Raw genomic sequence first — 22518 nt, 5'->3', positions numbered from 1 at the left:
ACACTCAGCAGACGAAAATGGCTTCTTCCCTGTGTGCGTTCTCTCATGGGTTAAAAGGTGTCCTTTACGCCCAAAACATTTCCCACACTCAGCACATGAAAAGGGCTTCTCACCTGTGTGGGATCTCTCATGTTTGACGAGGATTCCTTTCTCTCCAAAACATTTCCCACACTCAGCACATGAAAATGGCTTCTCACCTGTGTGCGATCTCTCATGGGTTAAAAGGTGTCCTTTCTGCCGAAAACATTTCCCACACTCAACACATGAAAATGGCTTCTCACCTGTGTGTGATCTCTCATGAGTTAAAAGGTGTCCTTTACGCCCAAAACATTTCCCACACTCAGCACATGAAAAGGGCTTCACACCTGTGTGAGATCTCTCATGTTTGACGAGGTTTCCTTTCTCTCCAAAACATTTCCCACACTCAGCACACGAAAATGGCTTCTCACCTGTGTGCAATCTCTCATGGGTTAAAAGGTGTCCTTTATGACCAAAACATTTCCCACACTCAGCACATGAAAAGGTCTTCTCACCTGTGTGGGATCTCTCATGTTTGACAAGGCTTCCTTTCAATCCAAAACTTTTCCCACACTCAGCACATGAAAAGGGCTTCTCACCTGTGTGCGATCTCTCATGGCTTAAAAGGTGTCCTTTCAGCCCAAAACATTTCCCACACTCAGTACACGAAAAGGTCTTCTCACCTGTGTGGGATCTCTCATGGCTTAAAAGGTGTCCTTTCTGCCCAAAACATTTCCCACACTCAGCACATGAAAAGGGCTTCTCACCTGTGTGGGATCTCGCATGTTTTATGAGGTTTCCTTTGTCTCCAAAACATTTCCCACACTCAGCACATGAAAAGGGCATCTCACCTTTGTGGGATCTCTCATGAATAACAAGATCTGACTTTTGAACAAAACATTTCCCACACTCAGCACATAAAAAGGGCTTCTCTCTAGTGTGCAATCTCTTTTGATCGGCAACCAGGATCTCTGCTGGAGACTCTTGTCTAGTGACATCATCATCCGTTGTACAGTCTATGGATACAGAGAGACGAGTCTCTGAGAGGTTCCTGATGCTGGGACTCCCCGCTGCAAATAGAGAAACATCATCACTTCCTGTCAGAGAATTCTGAGGGGAGGAGGAATTATCATTAGGGATGTTCAGTGAGCTGCTGATAATTCCAAGTTGATGCAAAGTTTATGCAGATTAGAAATGAACCAAGTGCAGCAGCTGCACATTTGCATATAGCAATTGTAGAACCAATCATAAGGAAAAGTCTGGACACCAGATAAGCTGCAGATCACCTGGTCTCTGAGGAAGCGAGCTCGTCTTGTGAAACGCTGTGCTTTTTGTTTATCAGTACGTTTGGATGGGGGAAGAAATAAAGTGGTGATCTGCAGCTTATCTGGTGCCCGGACTCTTCCTTCCGATTGGTTCTACGATTGGTGTCTGGTTGTCTGGAGGCACAGTAAGTCACCTGACCCCCACCATAGGCTGCAAAGTAGCATCAGGCGCCGACCAATTCCCTTATCTTCATTGCACATTTGCATTAAATTGGCATACAATTTGCACCCTCGGAGTTATTGGCATGTCACTGAACATCACTAGTTATCAGCCTGACAGAGAATTGCAGAAGGTTGTGCACATTACAGGCGGCCAATCACATGCCAATAACTTTGGTATGCATGCAAATTCTATGTAGCCTGACATTTGGCCATTTAAATGCATTTCCTGACAAATGTGATTATTTGCATACAATTTGCATTACATTTACATACAAGTCAGAGTTATTTGCATCTCATTGACTATCCCTGCAGCTAAAGCATTGCCCATACATGGAAACGCAGTAAGTTGTAGAGCTTGATGAGACAATGGAAGCAATGTGTTACTCCTGTGACAACAGACCTATATGTACTTATAGCAAGAAATCTGTGTTATGTTTGTAGAGCAATGTGGTGTCACTTACACATTCTTATTACCGCTGTATCCTCATCTGAGAGATAAGATGTTCATCACCTTATAAAATATACAGAGACAAAGGGAGCCCAGATTGTGGAGTATTAATGCTGAGCTGGTGATTTGTGGAGTGTGAAGGGAAACTCACTAAATAAGGCTGCTATTTAGGGCACCAGCCATATAGGCATGTGGAGGAATCAGTCTGCACTCGGCTCACCAGGGCTTCCTCTAGGTCTTGGTCACACTCTTGATAAAGCTATAGTTGGTGAGACAGGCCTGGTGGCCCAAGCTGGAGCCCGAGCCCTCCTGGTGAGGAGATGACAATGCAAAGGAGGAAAGATAAAATGGTTTGAAACCAATAAAATTGAGGAAAAAAGTGGTGGCTTACATACAGGATGATGTGATATACAGCATATAAATGAATGCATTTCTGTATTGCATAGGTCATATGCTATTTGTTATAAACTATATTATAAATTATTAGTGATGGCCAACATCAAAATTTTGCGTCTGCCCTATAATTTTTTTATAGTGCCAGTTTTCACCCTTCACCCTGAAGTCAGGTGGGACATTACAGCCAAACAGACATGATCCCCACCTGGGCCACTCCTCCCCTTATAAAAAGCACAACCCTGGTGGCCATTTTTATTCAGAATTAGTCAGTGTAGGGAGAGCTGCTGCTGCTGATACAGGGACAGTGTTAGAGAGGCTGCAGTGTGATATAGTGCTGTGTAGCAGCCAGTGTAGGGGGAGGAGCTGCTGCTGATACAGGGACACTAGTAGAGAGGCTGTAGTGTGATATAGTGCTGTGTAGCAGTCAGTGTAGGGGGAGGAGCTGCTGCTGATACAGGGACAGTGTTAGAGAGGCTGTAGTGTGATATAGTGCTGTGTAGCAGTCAGTGTAGGGGGAGGAGCTGCTGCTGATACAGGGACAGTGTTAGTGTAATAAGTAGTTTTGATATTTTAATCAAGTAATCTAAATATTTGATGATTTGAGCTCTCTACATAGCTAGGGCCCTGCTGTGATGAGAAGGAGAATTGTCTATATTGGATGTGACGCGATTGAGATATCAAAGCTATAGATCAATTATATATGTGATATTGATAAGCTTGATTGAAAAGAAATCTTTAATTATTTAGGATAGGAGTACTAGGCTTTAGTGGGAATTTAACATAAGACTTGGTCTATGATGTCTGTGAACTACCCCCCTCACTTGGAATGTACATGCTAACCATCCCCCCAGTTAGAAGCTGGTCAAACAGCTGTATCTCATTATGTTTCTAGTCCAAAGCAGTACAATGAAGCTGTTAGAATTCTAGTTTTAACTAGTTTGACCATGCGCTTTGAGATAAATGAGGAGTTAGCTGAAACAGTTAGATTCAGTAGTCAGAAATAGGATCGTAATGCACAATGGGGCCATCCCATTTCATATGTTAGGCGGGAAGGATGGGACAGTCAGTCATTCTTTCTTCCTTCAGCCTTTCACACACACTCATCCACACACATGCAGACACATAAGCTAGAATAGGCCTTTTATTAATATACTTACAAATTATTCAGCAATCAATTTGTTTATATTTTGTAATTATTTATAACGTAACTAAGATTTGTACCTTTATTGATTTATTTTTGAATATTCATGGAAGATCAATAATGCTTAATTAAACAACCACATCTTTAAAATGATTTATTCTGGTCTCTGAAAGACTTTGTTTTTATACAACAAATCCAACATTTAACAGTTAGATAGACTGTATTGTGATTTAGTGCTGTGTAGCAGTCAGTGTAGGGGGAGGAGCTGCTGCTGCTGCTGATACAGGGACAGTGTTAGAGAGGCTGTAGTGTGATATAGTGCTGTGTAGCAGTCAGTGTAGGGGGAGGAGCTGCTGCTGCTTATACAAGGACAGTGTTAGAGAGGCTGTATTGTGATTTGGTGCTGTGTAGCAGTCAGTGTAGGGGGAGGAGCTGCTGCTGCTGATACAGGGACAGTGTTAGAGAGGCTGTATTGTGATATAGTGCTGTGTAGCAGTCAGTGTAGGGGGAGGAGCTGCTGCTGCTGATACAGGGACAGTGTTCGAGAGACTGTATTGTGATATAGTGCTGTGTAGCAGTCAGTGTAGGGGGAGGAGCTGCTGCTGCTGCTGATACAGGGACAGTGTTCGAGAGGCTGAATTGTAATATTGTGCTGTATATCTGCTTCCTAGCTGCTCTGCTACTTGCAGTTCACCAACTAGGGGACCCCCCAATAGTCCATTTGAGGACTCTTCCTAACCACAAAAATCCTTTTAAAGACTGACAAAGACATTAACCCTGCTGTAGTTATTATTGGTAGTTGCTTTCTTGTGATGTGCTGTAGCAACACTACACCACCATATACAGCATAGTGTGTGGCTGTGTCACGGTTACAGCCCGCCGCCCTGTGCAAAAGTAATTTTGTGTCTGACACTTGTGACACGACGCATGCTGTGTTACCCTCATACAGCATTACAGCAGGACCGGTGTCACCGACCATACTGACTTATCAGTGATATCAGTTTGCCAAAAAGAACAGTGTGGCAGACATTTGTGGCAATACCCCTTTGCTGGTCACTGCCTGCTGTGTGATCAGCAGTGTACTGTTACCATCTCACATTAACACCTGTGTGACCGTACTGTGCATTCTAGGTGATCTTTGTGGGCCAAAATAAATAAATTAGATTTGTGACAACACCCCTTGGCTGGTCACTGTCTGGCCTGCTGTGTGTTCAAAGTGTACTGACTGTTACCGTGTCACTTCAACATCTGTGTGACCGTACTGCGTGTTGTAGGCGATGTCCGTGTGCCCCCTAAAAAATTAGATTTGTTCCAATACCCCTAGGCTGGTCACTGCCTGCTGTGTGATCAGCATGTACTGTTACCATGTCACATTAACACCTGTGTGACCGTACTGTGTGTTCTAGGTGATCTATGTGTGCAGTATAAATGCAGAGTATTGTGCAATGAAAGCCGCGCATATCTCACCTCTACATCACTTTGAACCTCCCTGTCACCGCTGCCTCTAGTGCCCGGCATCTTCTCGTGTGTCGCATGATATGAGGAAATGGAGATCCCGGACACTAAGGGGGTCAGTGGCTGGAGGAGTCACAGTGCTGGAGAGGTAAGAGATGCAAGGCTTCATCACCATACTCTGCACTTATACTGACAAGTGGGGGGAGCACAGGAGGGGGGCACTAACACCATCATCAGGGAAGCTGTGCAGACAAGAAGGGGGAGCCCACCACCACCAGGGAAGCTGTAGAGGAGGGGAAGCCCACCACCACCAGCACCACCAGGGAAGCTGTAGAGGAGGGGGAAGCCCACCACTACCAATAGGGAAGCTGTATAGGAGGGGGGAAGCACACCACCACCAGGGAAGCCGTGGAGGAGAGAGAGGGGAGCCCACCACCACCAGGGAAGCTGTGGGGGGAGGGAGGAGGGAAGCACACCACCACTAGGCAAGCTATGGAGGAGGGAGCGGGAGCCCACCACCACCAGGGAAGCTGTAGAGGAGGGGAAGGCCCACTACCACCAGGGAAGCTGTGGAGGAGGGGAAGGCCCACCACCACCCATCCCTGCTGCATTGGGTAGAAGAACCAGTAGCCAACTGCAAAGTCAGCCCAGTTCTCCAGGAACAACCCCAACAGTGTGGAGGGAGGGAGGGGGGAAGCACAACACCACCAGGGAAGCTGTGCAGACAAGAAGGGGGAGCCCACCACCAACAGGGAAGCTGTAGAGGAGGGGGAAGCCCACCACCACCAGGGAAGCTGTGGAGAAGGGGAAGGCCCACCACCACCAGGGAAGCTTTGGGGGGAGGGAGGGGGAGGCCCACCACCACCAGGGAAGCTGTGGGGGGAGGGAGGGGGAAGCCCACCACCACCAGGGAAGCTGTGGAGGGAAGGAGGGGGAGCATATCACCACCAGGGAAGCTGTGGGGGAGAGAGAGGGGAGCCCACCACCACCACCACCACCAGGGAAGCTGTGGGGGGAGGGAGAAGCCAGCCACCACCAGGGAAGCTGTGGAGGGAGGGAGGGAGAAAGCCCACCACCACCAGGAAAGCTGTGGGGGGAGGGAGGGGGGAAGCACACCACCACCAGGGAAGCTGTGGAGGGAGGGAGGGGGAAGCACACCACCACCAGGGAAGCTGTGGGGGGAAGGAGGGGGAAGAACACCACCACCAGGGAAGCTGTGGGGGGAGGGAGGGGAAAGCCCCCCACCACCAGGGAAGCTGTGGGGGGAGGGAGGGGGAAGCCCACCACCACCAGGGAAGCTGTGGAGGGAGGGAGGGAGAAGCCAGCCACCACCAGGGAAGCTGTGGAGGGAGGGAGGGGGGAAGCACACCACCACCAGGGAAGCTGTGGGGGGAGGGAGGGGGAAGCACACCACCACCAGGGAAGCTGTGGGGGGAAGGAGGGGGAAGAACACCACCACCAGGGAAGCTGTGGAGGGAGGGAGGGAGGGAGGGAGGAAGCCCACCACCACCAGGGAAGCTGTGGAGGGAGGGAGGAGGGAAGCCAGCCACCACCAGGGAAGCTGTGGAGGGAGGAAGGGAGGGAGAAGCCAGCCACCACCAGGGAAGCTGTGGAGGGAGGGAGGGGGGAAGCACACCACCACCAGGGAAGCTGTGGAGGGAGGGAGGGAGGAGGGAAGCCAGCCACCACCAGGGAAGCTGTGGAGGGAGGGAGGAGGGAAGCCAGCCACCACCAGGGAAGCTGTGGAGGGAGGGGGGAAGCACACCACCACTAGGGAAGCTGTGGAGGGAGGGAGGAGGGAAGCCAGCCACCACCAGGGAAGCTGTGGAGGGAGGGAGGGGGGAAGCACACCACCACCAGGGAAGCTGTGGAGGGAGGGAGGGAGAAGCCAGCCACCACCAGGGAAGCTGTGGAGGGAGGGAGGGAGAAGCCAGCCACCACCAGGGAAGCTGTGGAGGGAGGGAGGGAGGGGGGAAGCACACCACCACTAGGGAAGCTGTGGGGGGAAGGAGGGGGAAGAACACCACCACCAGGGAAGCTGTGGAGGGAGGGAGGGAGGGGGGAAGCCACCACCAGGGAAGCTGTGGAGGGAGGGAGGAGGGAAGCCAGCAACCACCAGGGAAGCTGTGGAGGGAGGGAGGGAGGGAGGGGGGGAAGCACACCACCACTAGGGAAGCTGTGGAGGGAGGGAGGAGGGAAGCCAACCACCACCAGGGAAGCTGGGTAGGGAGAGAGGATGTAAGCACACCACCACCAGTGAAGCTGTGGGGGGAGGGAGGGGGGAAGCCAGCCACCACCAGGGAAGCTGTGGGGGGAGGGAGGGGGGAAGCCAGCCACCACCAGGGAAGCTGTGGGGGGAGGGAGGGGGAAGCCCACCACCACCAGGGCAGCTGTAGGGGAGAGAGAGAGGAGCCCACCACCACTGGGGAAGCTGTGGGAGAGGGAGGGGGAAGCTGTTGGGGAGGCAAGGGGAAACCCACCAGCAGGGAAACTGCACTGGGGAAGAGGGGGTTACTTGGCACCAAGGAATGGTTTAGGTGTGGGAGGGGGACAAGTAGAAACAAAAAAGCTGTATATGGCTCCCTGCACACTGCAAATCAGTTTTCTGATTCCGATTCCCTTTCCAATTCCGATTTTCAATTCCGATTTTCCCTGCATACATTCAACAGAAAAAAAACGGATCAAAAAATGCAGCATGCAGTAAAGATTAAAAATCTGAATCGGAATCGGATGTAAAAACCGATTAAAAAGCGGAATCTGATTCGTGCAGTGTGTAAGGGCCCTTTTCCACTAGCAATCGCAATCACAAATCACAAACGCCAGTGATTGCGATTTTTCATTAATTCTGTTATGCGATTGCGATTTGCGATTTTCATTGCATTGCAATTGCATTGCATTATCATTGTAAAAATCGCTCCAGCAAGCGATTGCGATTTGCGATTAGCGATTTCCAAATCGAATCACTGTAGTGGAAAATACTTCTCGTGATTTCTATGATAAAGTAACAACCCTAGCGATTTAAAAATCACTAGCGATTTGCGATTTTGCGATTCAGCAATCGCTCTAGTGGAAAAGGGCCCTAAGAGGCCTAAGGGGCACATGGCTGCAAAATGGTCATAGCTAATGGTGTGAAAGGGGCGGGTCTTAGTGTCCATTCTTTCTGGCTACAAAAGTTGGGAGGTGTGCATATGATGTCATATCTGCACATGCTCAGTCCATACCAACCAAACAAATACACTTTACTTTTTCATTTAAACCAACTTTATTTACAACAGACACTAACACACATACAGAGACATCAGAACATGCTTCACACACATTGGTACAGTGAGGCAGGGATGACACCTGAGTTCGCTGAAAATGGCTGCTGGTTTTTGGCGGATAATTATTTGTGTTTTCCGCACATGACGGCCAGCTGGCAGCAGTTACATAGTTATTTGGGTTGAAAAAAGACATACGTCTATCGAGTTCAACCAGAAAACAAAGTACAACACCAGTCTGCTCCCTCACATATCCCTGTTGATCCAGAGGAAGGCGAAAAAACCTTATAAGGCATGGTCCAATTAGCCCCAAAAGGGAAAAAATTCCTTCCCAACTCCAGATGGCAATCAGATAAAATCCCTGGATCAACACCACTGGGCATTACCTAGTAATTATAGCCATGGATGTCTTTCAATGCAAGGAAAGCATCTAAGCATGCCCGTTTCTAGGGCTGTGCGGGCCGTGCCACCGCCCACAACGCTGTTGGGAGGGGGGCACTGTAATGGAGGGGGGAACCGGAGCCACGGGGAGGGCAGCCCGACCTCTCCCTCCCTTCCTCTCCTCTCCCGGGCCGCCTCCGTTCTCCCCTCTCAGATGCAGAGTGAGCAGGAAGCGCTGTATACAACTCACCTCTCTGCGTTCCAATCACCGCTCTCTCACCGCCAGTCTCCTCTCTGCATACACGCTGATACACACGCTGCTTCCTGTTTAGCCGGAAGCAGCGTGTGTATCAGCGTGTATGCATAGAGGAGACTGTCGGCGAGAGAGTGGCGATTGGAACGCAGGGAGATAAGTTGTATACAGTGCTTCCTGCTCACTCTGCATCTGAGGGGGGATCACGGAGGGCGGCTCGGGAGAGGAAGGGAGGGAGAGGTCAGGCTGCCCTCCCCGTGGCTCCGGCTCCCCCCTCCATTGTGGGGGGCAGCTACCTATCTAACCTATACAGGGGGGCACCTACCTAATCTAACCTATACTGGGGGCAGCTACCTAATCTAACCTATACTGGGGGGCACCTACCTAATCTAACCTATACTGGGGGGCACCTACCTAATCTAACCTATACTGGGGGGCACCTACCTAATCTAACCTATACTGGGGAGCACCTACCTAATCTAACCTATACTGGGGGGCACCTACCTAATCTAACCTATACTGGGGGGCACCTACCTATCTAACCTATACTGAGGGGCACCTACCTATCTAACCTATACTGAGGGGCACCTACCTATCTAACCTATACGGGGGCAGCTACCTATCTAACCTATACTGGGGGGCAGCTACCTATCTTACCTATACTGGGGGCATTTACTTATCTAACCTGTATTGGGGGCACCTACTTAACTAGCTAGCCTATACAGGTGGCAATTATACTGGCTACTTATATTGGAGGCACATACCTAACTAACCTATACTGGGGGCACCTACCTGTCAAACCTATACTGGGGGCACCTACCTGTCAAACCTATGCTGGGGCAACTATTCTGGCTACCTATATTAGAGGCACCCACCTAGCTAACCTGTACTGGAGCACCTACCTATCTAACTTATACCGGGGGCGCCTGCCTATCTAACCTATACTGGGGGCAACTATACTGGCTACGTATACTAGAGGCACCTACCTGGCTAACCTATACTGGGGGCAACTATACTGGAGGCACCTACCTGGCTAACCTATACCGGAGGCAACTATATTGGCTCACCTATGCCTGACTACCTATAGTGGGGGGGGGGACCTATAGCTGGCTAACCTATACTGGCTACCTATACTAGAGGCACCTACCTGGCTAACCTATACCGGGGGTAACTATATTGGCTCACCTATGCCTGGCTACCTATACTGGGGGGACCTATAGCTGGCTACGTACGTATACTGGGGTACCTATTCTTGGCTACCTATACTGGGGGGACCTATACTAAGTGCAACTAGACCTGGCTAACCTATACTGCGGGCACCCATATCTTGCTCCGGTAGGGGGGAGGGGAGGGGCGAAATTTTTACACCCTCGCCCTGTGTGTATTTTAGCCTAGAAACTGCACTGCATCTAAGCCCCCTTTAAATGCAGATATAGAATTTGCCATAACTGCTTCCTGTGGCAATACATTCCACATCTTAATAATTTACAGTGCTGAGCATAGTGTGTAAACTGCAAATATAAGAAAATGATGCAATGTTATAAAAAAAAAAAAACAACAACAACTATATAACTGAAAATAAACATTACACTATTTTTTTTTATTTTTTTTTGCTACTAATGTTCTATTAACCATTTCAGCCCGCAGGGATTTTTCACCTTTTGCAACAGAGCAATTTTCACCTCCCATTTATTCGCTAATAACTTTATCAATAATTATCACAATGAATTGAGCTATATCTTGTTTTTTCCGCCACTAATTAGGCTTGCTTTAGGTGGTACATTTTGCTAAGAATTATTGTTTTTTAAATGCATTTTAACAGGAAAAGTAAAAAAAAAAAGGAAAAAAGTCGTCATTTCTTAGTTTTCGGCCATTATAGCTTTAAAATAATATATGCTACCATAATTAAAACCTATGTATTTTATTTGCCCATTTCTCTTGGTTATTACACCATTTAAATTTTGTCCTTATCACAATTTATGGAGCCAATATTGTATTTGGAAATAAAGGTGCATTTTTTTTTCAGTTTTGCGTCCATCACTATTTACAAGCTTATAATTTAACAAATGGTCGTAATATACCCTCTTCATATGCATATTTAGAAAGTTCAGACCCTTAGGTAACTATTTATGTTCTTGTTTTTTTGTTTAATTGTCATTTTTTTTTTTCATTAAAAATTTTATTTGGGTAATTTTTGGTGTGGGAAATAAACAGTTAATTTTAAATGTAATATGTGTTTCTTGTACTAAAAAAAAGTATGTAGATGTAGTTTACTATTTGGCCACAAGATGGCCACAGTGAGTTTGTTTATCTTTCCAGTCCTCCTAGCTTCTCGGAAGCATATAGAGGACGGAAACTTTTTTTTTCCCAGAAAGACCGAGGCTTCTTATGAGAGGCCGTCGGTTTTTCTGCTGGGGACTCGTATCAATTAACAGGAACCATGTTCCTATTGATTGATCCCTGGGCTACCGGGGGACAGCACGGGGGCGCGCGGGCATCAGCATTGCGACAGCCACCTGAACGTGAGGATCATGTTCAGGTGGCATAAATGGTTAATTATCCGTACTACACAACCAATTCATTATATCATCATTTTTTTTTCGCTTCAGTGTCACTTTAAATAATGGGAAAACGTGGGCTGTACACCAGTCTACTGGATTTCTGCCAGTTGCAAAGGAGTCACAAATAGATAAGATAAAGGAGTTTATCAATAACTGAACTTAATTACCTTAGGACCCGAGGATGCATGCCATCCAGGCCAGGTGCCTTATCAATTTTTATTTTATTTTGTCTTGCCTTCACTCCTTCCTGCATTGAATATTTAATATTAAAAATAATTTAATAAATTAATATTAAAACTTCTTTGGGTTAGATTTGATATTCCTAGCGATTTGATTTTCAGTTTCAATCTTTGCCACCCTAATTTCTTTTTTACAACTTTTATTGCACTCCTTATAATTGCTTTATGCAGCCTCGGTCCCCTCCTGTTTTAAGGCCTTATAAGCATTCTTTTTCCACTTCATTTTATCTCTAACCTTTCCATTCATCCAAAGAGGCATTTTTTGTTATTCCTAGACATTTTGTTTCCATATGGAATATTCCTTTCAGTGTTCTTCCCTTGTAGTATTTTATCCCAGTCCAGCGAACTTAGTGACTGCCTGGGTTGACTTAACTTTGCTTCTCTAAACTTTATCGTTTTAGATGTTCCGCTGTGACAGAAATCTGCCACTTTTACTGGAATGAGTAGTTTCAATATCCCAATCAATGTCTGGATAGTTGAAATCCCCCATAACTATGACCTCACTTTTACTTGCAGTTTTTTCAATCTGCTGTAGTATTTGCCATTCGGCAGTATCCTGAATATATTGCGACATGAAGTACACCCCAATAAGCAATTAACAACATTAACAACCATTATTTCCACCATGAATATTTACCCAAACAGACTCCACATCTTCACAATCTTCATCCAGTTCATCGTTCATGGCAGCTGTAAAAGAGTTTTTAACAAAGACAAACCCCTCCACCTTTTCTCCCTGCTCTGTCCTTCCTAAACACATTGTATCCCTCTAAATTTGCTATCCAGTCATGGCTTTCATCCATCCATGTCTCTGTTATTTCCACAATATCATAGCCTTTGTCGATCAGAACAAACTTTGGTTCATCCATTTTATTAGCAATTCTCCTAGCATTGGGTACCATGCACTTTATATTTTTACCACCACATTTTCCAATTTTGGTTACATTTAATGGGCTTCATGAACTTTGCACTACCTCCTTACTTTTTACACTGCCCCCACCCCCACCCCCTATCCATTCCCTGTAATATTAGGCTATAACTGTTTTTTTTACCTTATTTTGTCAACACATTGAGATTTTTCTCCTCTAACCATTTAGCGACCTTCTCCCAAATGCAGCTGCACCCTCCCCATTTAGGTGTAGCCCATCCCTGCTGCATTGGAGAGAAGAACCTGTAGCCAACTGCAAAGTCAGCCCAGTTCTCCAGGAACAAACACCCTTCCCCTTCCTGCACCAATTTCTCAGCCACTTATTTAACTCCCTAAGCTTCCTCTGTCTCTCAGATGTAGCGCGTGGCACTGGTAGTATTTCAGAAAATACCACCTTGGAGGTCTTTGCTTTAAGTTTATCTCCAAGTAGCTGAAAGTCATTTGTGAGGACCTTCCATCTCCCATTAACTTTGTCATTGTTACTAATGCGTAGCATGACAGCCGGGTCTTCCCCAGCCCCACCCAATAATCTGCCAATGCGTTCCGCTATATGCCGAACCCGGGAGACAACACACTGTATGGCATTCACGGTTTCTTCAACAGATGAACCTATCTGTGTGCCTAATAATCAAATCCCTTATCACCAGTATCTGTCTAGCCTTTGCTGCTCTCCTATTCCCATTCTCATTGCAGCGGTTGTCTGTCAGCAATAGGAATTGTAGAGTGTGAAAAAAAGCAACAACGTTTTCTTCTCCCGCATGCCGAAAAATGTACATTTTAACAACTGACCATGCATGTCCAAAGGAAAGCATTACTTGAGTTTTCTCATGTGATTTATCATCACAGCAGAATGCCTGCAATTACCCCAAGTGTGATCCCTGCCTGAATATGTCATACATGACATTACCGTGTAACAAATGTATAACTTGTGTATAAGGGCCTAAGCATATGGCTGCCTTGTCTGCAGCACAAGTGGCCGTGCATCTTACAGAACACTCCCCAGCTTACACCCTTCTAGAGACTCAGGCAGGGAGCACACTTGTCATGATTTGTCTGCAGCACAAGTGGCCGTGCATCTTACAGAACACCCCCCAGCTTACACCCTTCTAGAGACTCAGGCAGGAAGCACACTTGTCATGATTTGTCTGCAGCACAAGTGGCCGTGCATCTTACAGAACACCCCCTAGCTTACACCCTTCTAGAGACTCAGGCAGGGGGCACACTTTTCAAAAGAATGACCGTGGCGCCCCAATTACTACTGAATACAGTGCTGCTGAGTGGGGATGAATCCTCGCATCCAGATAGTCAGATATACAAAGTTAACACAGCGCAGATATACTCTTCTTAGTAGATGATCTGTCTCTCCACTCCTCCACCTGTATGCACTCACTGTGCAGATAGAGCAAACAGGGAGGCTTTTTAGTGGACTATACAAGAACTTTTACTACTGGATAAAAGTCAAATACAGGCAATTAGAGGATAGGCTCTTACTTTAAGAGGGTCCTAATCCACTTAGGACCCTCCCTGGCTCGTAACGCTTCCCACCCAAAGTGGTACTCAAGCCCCTCAACACAGGATCGAGTTGAGGGGCTTGAGTACCACTTTCTACTAAGAGTATATCTGCGCAGGGAGCACACTTGTCATGATTTGTCTGCAGCACAAGTGGCCGTGCGTCTTACAGAACACCCCCCAGCTTACATCCTTCTAGAGACTCAGGCAGGGAGCACACTTGTAATGATTTGTCTGCGGCACAATTGGCCGTGCCTCTTACAGAACACCCCCAGCTTACACCTGTAATGATCGGTGTCAGCACACAGAGAGAATCTGATTATTGGTGATCTGCAGTATCACCAAGAATACAGATCTATACCTGATTACGGATGATCTGCAGAATCACCAATAATACAGATATGGTACTAACCTCTGGACACCTCTAAATATATATAGTGAGTGTTTGGTGTAACAGTATGACTTTGAGTAACCCACCTGATGAGCAGGTGGCCCTAGGAAGTACAGGAGGTACTAGGGCTGCACGGTTTATCGGTTTAAAACCGAAACCGTGGTTTGTGGCAAGACGATCTACTGATCGTCAGTAGCTTCGGTTTTTCGGTCCGCTGTCTGTAGTGTACCTTGTGTCTGCCTGGCCCCGCTGTGCGCGGATTGGCCAGAAGCAGTGAATATGTATGAGTGTTAATGAGCGGGTTGGGTGATCCACTCGAGCAGCGGCTGGGCACATAAAGCTTTACCAATCACTGGATAGCGATGGAATGATGGCAGCGGTAGGCGGAGCTGTATGCTCTGTACAGCTCCGCCTACCGCTGCCGTCATTCCATCGCTATCCAGTGATTGGTAAAGTTGTATGTGCCCAGCCGCTGCTCGAGTGGATCCGCCCTCCGCTCATTAACACTCATACATATTCACTGCTTCTGGCCAATCCGCGCACAGCGGGGCCAGGCAGACACAAGGTACTACAGACAGCGGACTGGGCAGTGCGGGCACTATGAAAGCTGCTGCTGCACCAGATCGTCAACATGAACTGTGCCCGCCCCCCGCTCATTAACACTTATACATACATATATACAAGTGTTAATGAGCGGGAGGCGGGCGCAGTTCATGTTGATGATCTGGTGCAGCAGCAGCTGCTTTCATAGTGCCCGCACTGCCCAGTCCGCTGTCTGTAGAACCTTGTGTCTGCCTGGCCCTGCTGTGCGCGGATTGGCCAGAAGCAGTGAATATGTATGAGTGTTAATGAGCGGGGGGGTGGATCCACTCGAGCAGCGGCTGGGCACATACAGCTTTACCAATCACTGGATAGCGATGGAATGACGGCAGCGGTAGGCGGAGCTGTACAGAGCATACAGCTCCGCCTACCGCTGCCGTCATTCCATCGCTATCCAGTGATAGGTAAAGCTGTATGTGCTCAGCCGCTGCTCGAGTGGATCCGCCCCCACGCTCATTAACACTCATACATATTCCCTGCTTCTGGCCAATCCGCGCACAGCGGGCCAGGCAGACACAAGGTACTACAGATAGCAGACTGGGCAGTGCGGGCACTATGAAAGCTGCTGCTGCACCAGATCGTCAACATGAACTGCGGCCGACCCCCTCCCCCCCGCTGCCCTAAAGTGCAAAACCATGTTGTGAAAGAAAAAAAAAAAATCGGGGGAAAAAAAAAATCGAAATTGCAATTTCTGAGAGAAAAATCGCAATTTCGATTTTTCCCTAAAATCGTGCAGCCCTAGGAGGTACTGCTATAGAGAGTACAGAAACCTTCCAGCAGCCTGGGACTCTCTAAGGGGCGGAGTCAGGCTGAAGGTAGGAAGGAGCAGAGAGTGAGTGACACCTGAAGGTGGATGTCACTGACTGATCTGGAGACTATCTCTTTAGTGGAGAGAGATAGCTCTCGAGTTCGGGCAAGCCAGGTCGGCAACACTCGGACAGACAAAGTACAAAGACAGAAGGCTGATTTGGTATCCAAGGCAGGCAGGGTTTGGCAACGGAATATCAGATATGCGTGGTACCGAATCAGAGAGCAGAGGGATAGTCAGGAAAGCAACAGGTCATAACAAATATCAAACAATGCCTAGTCTTGGGTGTGAGGGCCGTGGTCTCTACACCTTGGAACTAGTCTGACGTATAACACAATGCTAACACAAGTTCCCTAGTCTTGGGTTCCCTAGTCTGAATATTCTGTCTCTGGTAGCGCAAACGGCGATCTATCTGCACGGCCAACGAAATTGCCTCATCTACAGATTTGGGCTCAGGATGTCCAATCATCACATCATGAATTGTATCAGACAACCCTGCCAAAAAAACAGTCCAACAGTGCAAATGACCCCCATCTCGCAGATACTGCCCATTTCCTAAACTCAGCTGCGTAATTTTCAACCGGATCCTTGCCCTGCAGCAACGTCTTGAGCTTCCGCTCAGCGGTAGAGGCAATGTCTGGATCATCATAAATTATAGCCATTGCTTTAAAAAATTCCTCAACTGAGGCTAGGGCCTCATGCCCTATCGGGAGACTATATGCCCTGGTCTGGGAATCCCCTGACAACAGAGTCTTAATAAACGTAATTCTCTGTGCCACGGTTCCAGATGAATTAGGTCTCAACTCAAAGTATGATAACACTCTATTTCTAAAGTTCTGAAAGTCAGATCTGTGACCAGAAAACCTTTCGGGTACAGGCATACGTATGTCTGTGCTAGGAGGAGATCGCACTAAGTTTATAGCTGATTGAAGTTCCTGAATAGCCCCAAATAGCTGGCTGATCTGGGTCTGTTGGTTCAAAATTACCCCGGAAAGATTGTTTACCGCGGTAGTCAGGACTTCAACATGACTATACAGTGCGTCCATTTGGTTTTGGTCTGCCATTCTGTAACGATCGGTGTCAGCACACAGAGAGAATCTGATTATTGGTGATCTGCAGTATCACCAAGAATACAGATCTATACCTGATTATGGATGATCTGCAGAATCACTAATAATACAGATATAGTACGAACCTCTGGACACCTCTAAATATATATATATATAGTGAGTGTTTGGTGTAACAGTATGACTTTGAGTAACTCACCTGATGAGCAGGTGGCCCTAGGCCAGGGGTCAGGAACCTTTTTGGCTGAGAGAGCCATAAACGCTACATATTTTAAAATGTAATTCTGTGAGAGCCATACAATGTTTCAAACTGGGGCAGTAGGGCTCATGTCCCTGTTGCCATGGTTATGTGTATACAGTTGATCCTCCAGAAAGTGGAAGTGTCAGACACTTCTTCAGCTTTTCTTGGGTTTCAGCAACATCAGCAATTTCCCCCGAGAGGCAAACAGGAGAAATACTGACAGCTTGCACAATTAGCTAGCTGACTTGTGGGTTGATTCGATTTGTAGGACAAGATCCTCGCACTTTGGCCCAATAGGTTACCAGGCAGCCTATTGGGCCAATCAATGTGCAGGGATCTCATCCTACAAAGTCACTGGATCTGACAGGGTCCAGAGTGGGACAATTAGAGCAACAGTTCGTTTTGGGGTAGCGCGAGTAAGTTAGTAATGCATGCTACAGCAGTAGCGTGCCTACTTTGAAAATTTTTCTTGCGTGCCACACTAAGGGTCCTTTTACACTTAATGCGTTAGTATGCGTTGGTATGCATTTTTCAATAGCAGTGCATTGTGAAAAAGCTTTCAGTTAAAACGTGTATAGTGGGAACTGTGCCATAGAAAACATGGGCATTGCTTTGAAAAATCAGTTTTCTTTCAGTTTCAACTAAAAGCAACTGAGTGTAAAAAGGGCCTAAGCTGCGCTGCTTGAGCAATGTAGCTTAGTGAATCAACCCAAACTGATTTGTCTGTGAGCCAGATGTAGCCATCAAAAGAGCCACATCTGGCTCCCGAGCCATAGGTTCCCTACCCCTGCCCTAGGCAGTACAGGAGGTACTGCTATAGAGAGTACAGAAACCTTCCAGCAGCCTGAGACTCTCCAAGGGGCGGAGTCAGGCTGAAGGTAGGAAGGAGCAGAGAGTGAGTGACACCTGAAGGTGGATGTCACTATCTGATCTGGAGACTATCTCTTAAGAGGAGAGATAGCACTCGAGGTCGGGCACGCCTGGTCGGCAACACATGGACAGACAAAGTACAAAGACAGAAGGCTGATTCAGTATCCAGGGCAGGCAGGGTTTGGCAACGCAATATCAGATATGCGTGGTACCGAATCAGAGAGCAGAGGGATAGTCAGGAAAACAACAGGTCATAACAAATATCAAACAATGCCTAGTCTTGGGTGTGAGGGCCAGGGTCTCTGCACCCTGGAACTAGTCTGACGTATAATACAATGCTAACACAAGTTCCCTAGTCTTGGGTGTGAGGTCCGTAGTCACTACACCCTGGAACTAGTCTGATGTATAACAGAATGATGACACAAGTTCCCTAGTCTTGGGTGTGAGGTCTGTGGTCTCTACACCCTAGAATTGGTCTGAAGTATAACAGAATGATAACACAAGTTCCCTAGTCTTGGGTGTGAGGTCCGTGGTGTCTACACCCTGGAACTAGTCTGAAGTATAACAGAAAGATAACACAAGTAATCTAGCTCAGTGTGAATTCCCAGGTCCTTGGTTCAAACACACTGTTGGATCTGACTAAGGTCTGAGTGATTCCACGTAGTGTTCGCAACGGCAGACAATTTGAGAGTGGCCAGCAGTAATCTGAGGTCAGCTGACCGGCCTGGTCAGCTGATCCCCCCTTAGCCATCATAAAAGTTCTGCCTCTCAGCGTGCGCGCGCGTATTCCTAAACCTGTGTGAACTAACAGACTCAGCCACACCAGATGCACGCTGCTGCGTGCAAACCGCCGCGCTGGACGCAGAACCAGCCGCCTTACTGTCAGTACATGCGGCGGCTTTTCCGCGTTCTGCCATGTTACCAGACGCACGCTTCCGCGTGCAGACTGCCGCGTTGGACGCGAAATCAGCCGCCTTGCTGTCAGTACACGCTGCGGCTTTTCCACGTTCTCTCACAACACCCTTCTAGAGACTCAGGCAGGGAGCATACTTGTCATGATTTGTCTGCAGCACAAGTGACCGTGCCTCTTACAGAACTCCCCCAGCTTACACCCTTCTAGAGACTCAGGCAGGGAGCGCACTTGTCATGATTTGTCTGCAGCACGAGTGGCCGTGCATCTTACAGAACACCCTCCCCAGCTTACACCCTTCTAGAGACTCAGGCAGGGAGCACACTTGTCATGATTTGTCTGCAGTACAAGTAGTCGTGCGTCTTACAGAACACCCCCAGCTTACACCCTTCTAGAGACGCAGGCAGGGAGCACACTTGTCATGATTTGTCTGCAAGGCCAGTATTGCAGGCCAGTAACCCTAAGTCACCCTCTACTGTCACCAATCTGTATATGGTAATGTACAGTGACCATCATCAGCATATTACAGGCTAGTAACACCAAGTCACCCCTACTGTGTCCAAACTGTGTACAGTTATGTATTGTGGCCATTATCAGCTTATTACAGGCCGGTAACGCTATGTGTGACAAAACAGAACAGGGCACTCCAAAGCCACCAGGGTGACTGTACTGTGACTGTTAGTAAACTGTCATTAAACACAATTATACTTCTTTAAACACAAACTGCGCCTGCCGGAATTAGATAGATGTCCCACAATCTTGTATGTAAATTGTTAAGATCAATAGGGCGTGACCAGGAGCGCTGACGTCACTGGGCAGCAGGAGAGAGACGCGCACGTTGAGGAAACAGTAGCCACGGGGAGCGGAGGATCGGGACGCCGGCACCGCGAGCAGGGGATAGATACTGTTGGGCTGTGATGCCCGAGATGCCCTTTGTCTTCAAACTTACGTGAGTGCGCTGAAACTGCGCAGGCCGTTCTGACTAGCAAAACTGTGTTACGCTATGTATGTTTTTATTTATCTTTTACAAGTGGAACTGTATATTAAAAGTGGATTGATCCAATTGTGAACAAAGATAGTGTGGAGGCTGTGATTTTGAAGTTTGCCGCTCTAAGGCTAAGCGCTAGACCCACCTGGATTGTGAGGTGGTGTCCATCTGGTGAGCTGCTGGTGTGGAGGGGATATTGTTTATCACGAGTGGAGCACACTGATATCACATATGCACGTTTGGGGCCGTGTGAACTCTGTCATTTGAAATTGCAGTAATGCACTATGTGCGATTTTATTTTGTGTTTTACTTTGTAGATCTGAAGAGGAGCGCTGTCACACAAATATTGACTATTAAACACAATTAAGAAAGTTTTAGATGAGGAAAATCTAACGTTTACACCCCTAATATGGCCGGTCTGTGATCAGTGACACAGTCATAACAGCTAAAGATATTCAATATTTAATGTTGATAACTCACCTGTTCTGCTTTCTGGAAGAGGGTCCTCATCTATAGTTGTCCCCATCATGTCACCCTCCTCCATAGACTGCTGATCACTCCTCACATATGTTTCTTCTTCTTCATCTTTCCTTGTCTTCATCATGTCACCCTCCTCTGCAGACTGCTGATCACTCCTGACATACGTCTCTTCTTCTTCCTCTTTATTTGTCCTCATCAGGTCACCCTCCTCCATAGACTGCTGATCACTCCTCACATACGTCTCTTCTTCTTCCTCTTTAATTGTCCTTATGTCACCCTCCTCCATAGACTGCTGATCACTCCTCACATACGTCTCTTCTTCTTCCTCTTCTTTAATGGTTTTCATCATGTCACCCTCCTCCATTGACTGCTGATCACTCCTCACATACGTCTCTTCTTCTTGCTCTTTAATTGTCCCCATCATGTCACCCTCCTCCATTGACTGCTGATCACTCCTCACATACGTCTCTTCTTCTTCCTCTTTATTTGTCCCCATCATGTCACCCTCCTCCATAGACTGCTGATCACTCCTCACATACGTCTCTTCTTCTTCCTCTTTAATTGTCCCCATCATGTCACCCTCCTCCATAGACTGCTGATCACTCCTCACATACGTCTCTTCTTCTTCCTCTTTAATTATCCCCATCATGTCATCCTCCTCCATAGACTGCTGATCACTCCTCACATATGTCTCTTCTTCTTCCTCCTTAATTGCCCTCATCATATGACCCTCCTCCACAGACTGCTGATCACTCCGCACATATGTCTCTTCTTCTTCCTCTTTAATTGTCCCCATCATGTCACCCCCCTCCATAGACTGCTGATCACTCCTCACATATGTATCTTCTTCTTCCTCCTTAATTGCCCTCATCATATGACCCTCCTCCACAGACTGCTGATCACTCCGCACATATGTCTCTTCTTCTTCCTCTTTAATTGTCCTCATCATCTCACTCTCCTCCATAGACTGCTGATCACTCCTCACATACGTCTCTTCTTCTTCCTCTTTAATTGTCCCCATCATGTCACCCCCCTCCATAGACTGCTGATCACTCCTCACATACGTCTCCTCTTCTTCCTCCTTAATTGTCATCATATGACCCTCCTCCATAGACTGCTGATCACTCCTCACATGGGTCTCTTCTTCTTCCTTTTTAATTGTCCCAATCATGTCACTCTCCTCCATAGACTGCTGCTCACTCCTCGCATACGTCTCTTCTTCCTCTTTCATTGTCCTCATCATGTCACCCTCCTCCATGGACTGCTGATCACTCCTCACATGTCTCTTGTTCATTGAGCTCAGATCTGAGTTCTAAAAAGTATAAGAAATTATATATGTAAAACATTAGTATTAAAGAGGAACTGTAACGACAAAACGGCCCCTGGGGGGTACTCACCTCGGGTGGGGGAAGCCTCAGGATCCTAATGAGGCTTCCCACGCCGTCCTGCGTCCCTCGGGGGTCTCGCTGTAGCCCTCCGTACAGCCGTGACGCAATATTTACCTTCCTGGCTCCTGCGCAGGCGCTCTGATGCCTCTCGGCGCCGAAGTAGGCGGAAATACCCGATCGCCGCCGGGTCTGCTCTACTGCGCAGGCGCAAGTTTCCGGCGCCTGCGCAGTAGAGCGGACCCGACGGAGATCGGGTATTTCCGTCTATTTCCGTGCCGAAAGTCGCCACAGCGCCCCCGCTGGAGCCAGTAAAGGTAAATATTGAACTGACAGTCGGCACAGTCGCCGGCTGTTCGGAGGGCTGCGGCGAGACCCCCGTGGGACAGAGGACGGCGTGGGAAGCCTCATTAGGATCCGGAGGCTTCCCCCACCCGAGGTGAGTACCCCCCAGGGGAGGTTTTTGTTGTTACAGAGTCTCTTTAATAAACAGAGAACACAAAATAACAATTTGCTGAGGGTTGGTGATTTCTCAGACCAGAGGCGCTGCCAATTTTAAGCTTGTGAGCCGCTTCAAAAACAAATTGAAAATGATCTACCAGGCAGAATTTACCTACAGATGCAAGCCACAACTGCAGCACATGCACAGCGGCAGTCCATCAGTGATTACCACAAGCCACAACTGCAGCACATGTACAGCGG

At 47.7% G+C, this 22518-nt stretch overlaps 1 protein-coding gene across 1 annotated transcript in view; it reads right to left on the bottom strand.

Moving 5' to 3' along the window:
• The window catches only part of LOC137537136 (uncharacterized), a 134351-nt gene that overhangs the window by 97825 nt on the left and 14008 nt on the right, over nucleotides 1-22518 (bottom strand). The window contains exons 2-3 of the mRNA XM_068259266.1: nucleotides 20432-21743; nucleotides 198-1088 (exon numbers count right to left, since the gene is read on the bottom strand). Coding sequence (XP_068115367.1) covers nucleotides 198-1088; nucleotides 20432-21743 — 2203 coding nt within the window. The remainder of the gene's footprint in view (nucleotides 1-197; nucleotides 1089-20431; nucleotides 21744-22518) is intronic.

This window comes from Hyperolius riggenbachi, chromosome 10 (assembly GCF_040937935.1).
Source record: "Hyperolius riggenbachi isolate aHypRig1 chromosome 10, aHypRig1.pri, whole genome shotgun sequence".
Classification (NCBI taxonomy): domain Eukaryota; kingdom Metazoa; phylum Chordata; class Amphibia; order Anura; family Hyperoliidae; genus Hyperolius; species Hyperolius riggenbachi.
The sequence above is the reverse complement of the archived record's forward strand: the minus strand, read 5'-3'. Positions and strand labels throughout refer to the sequence as shown.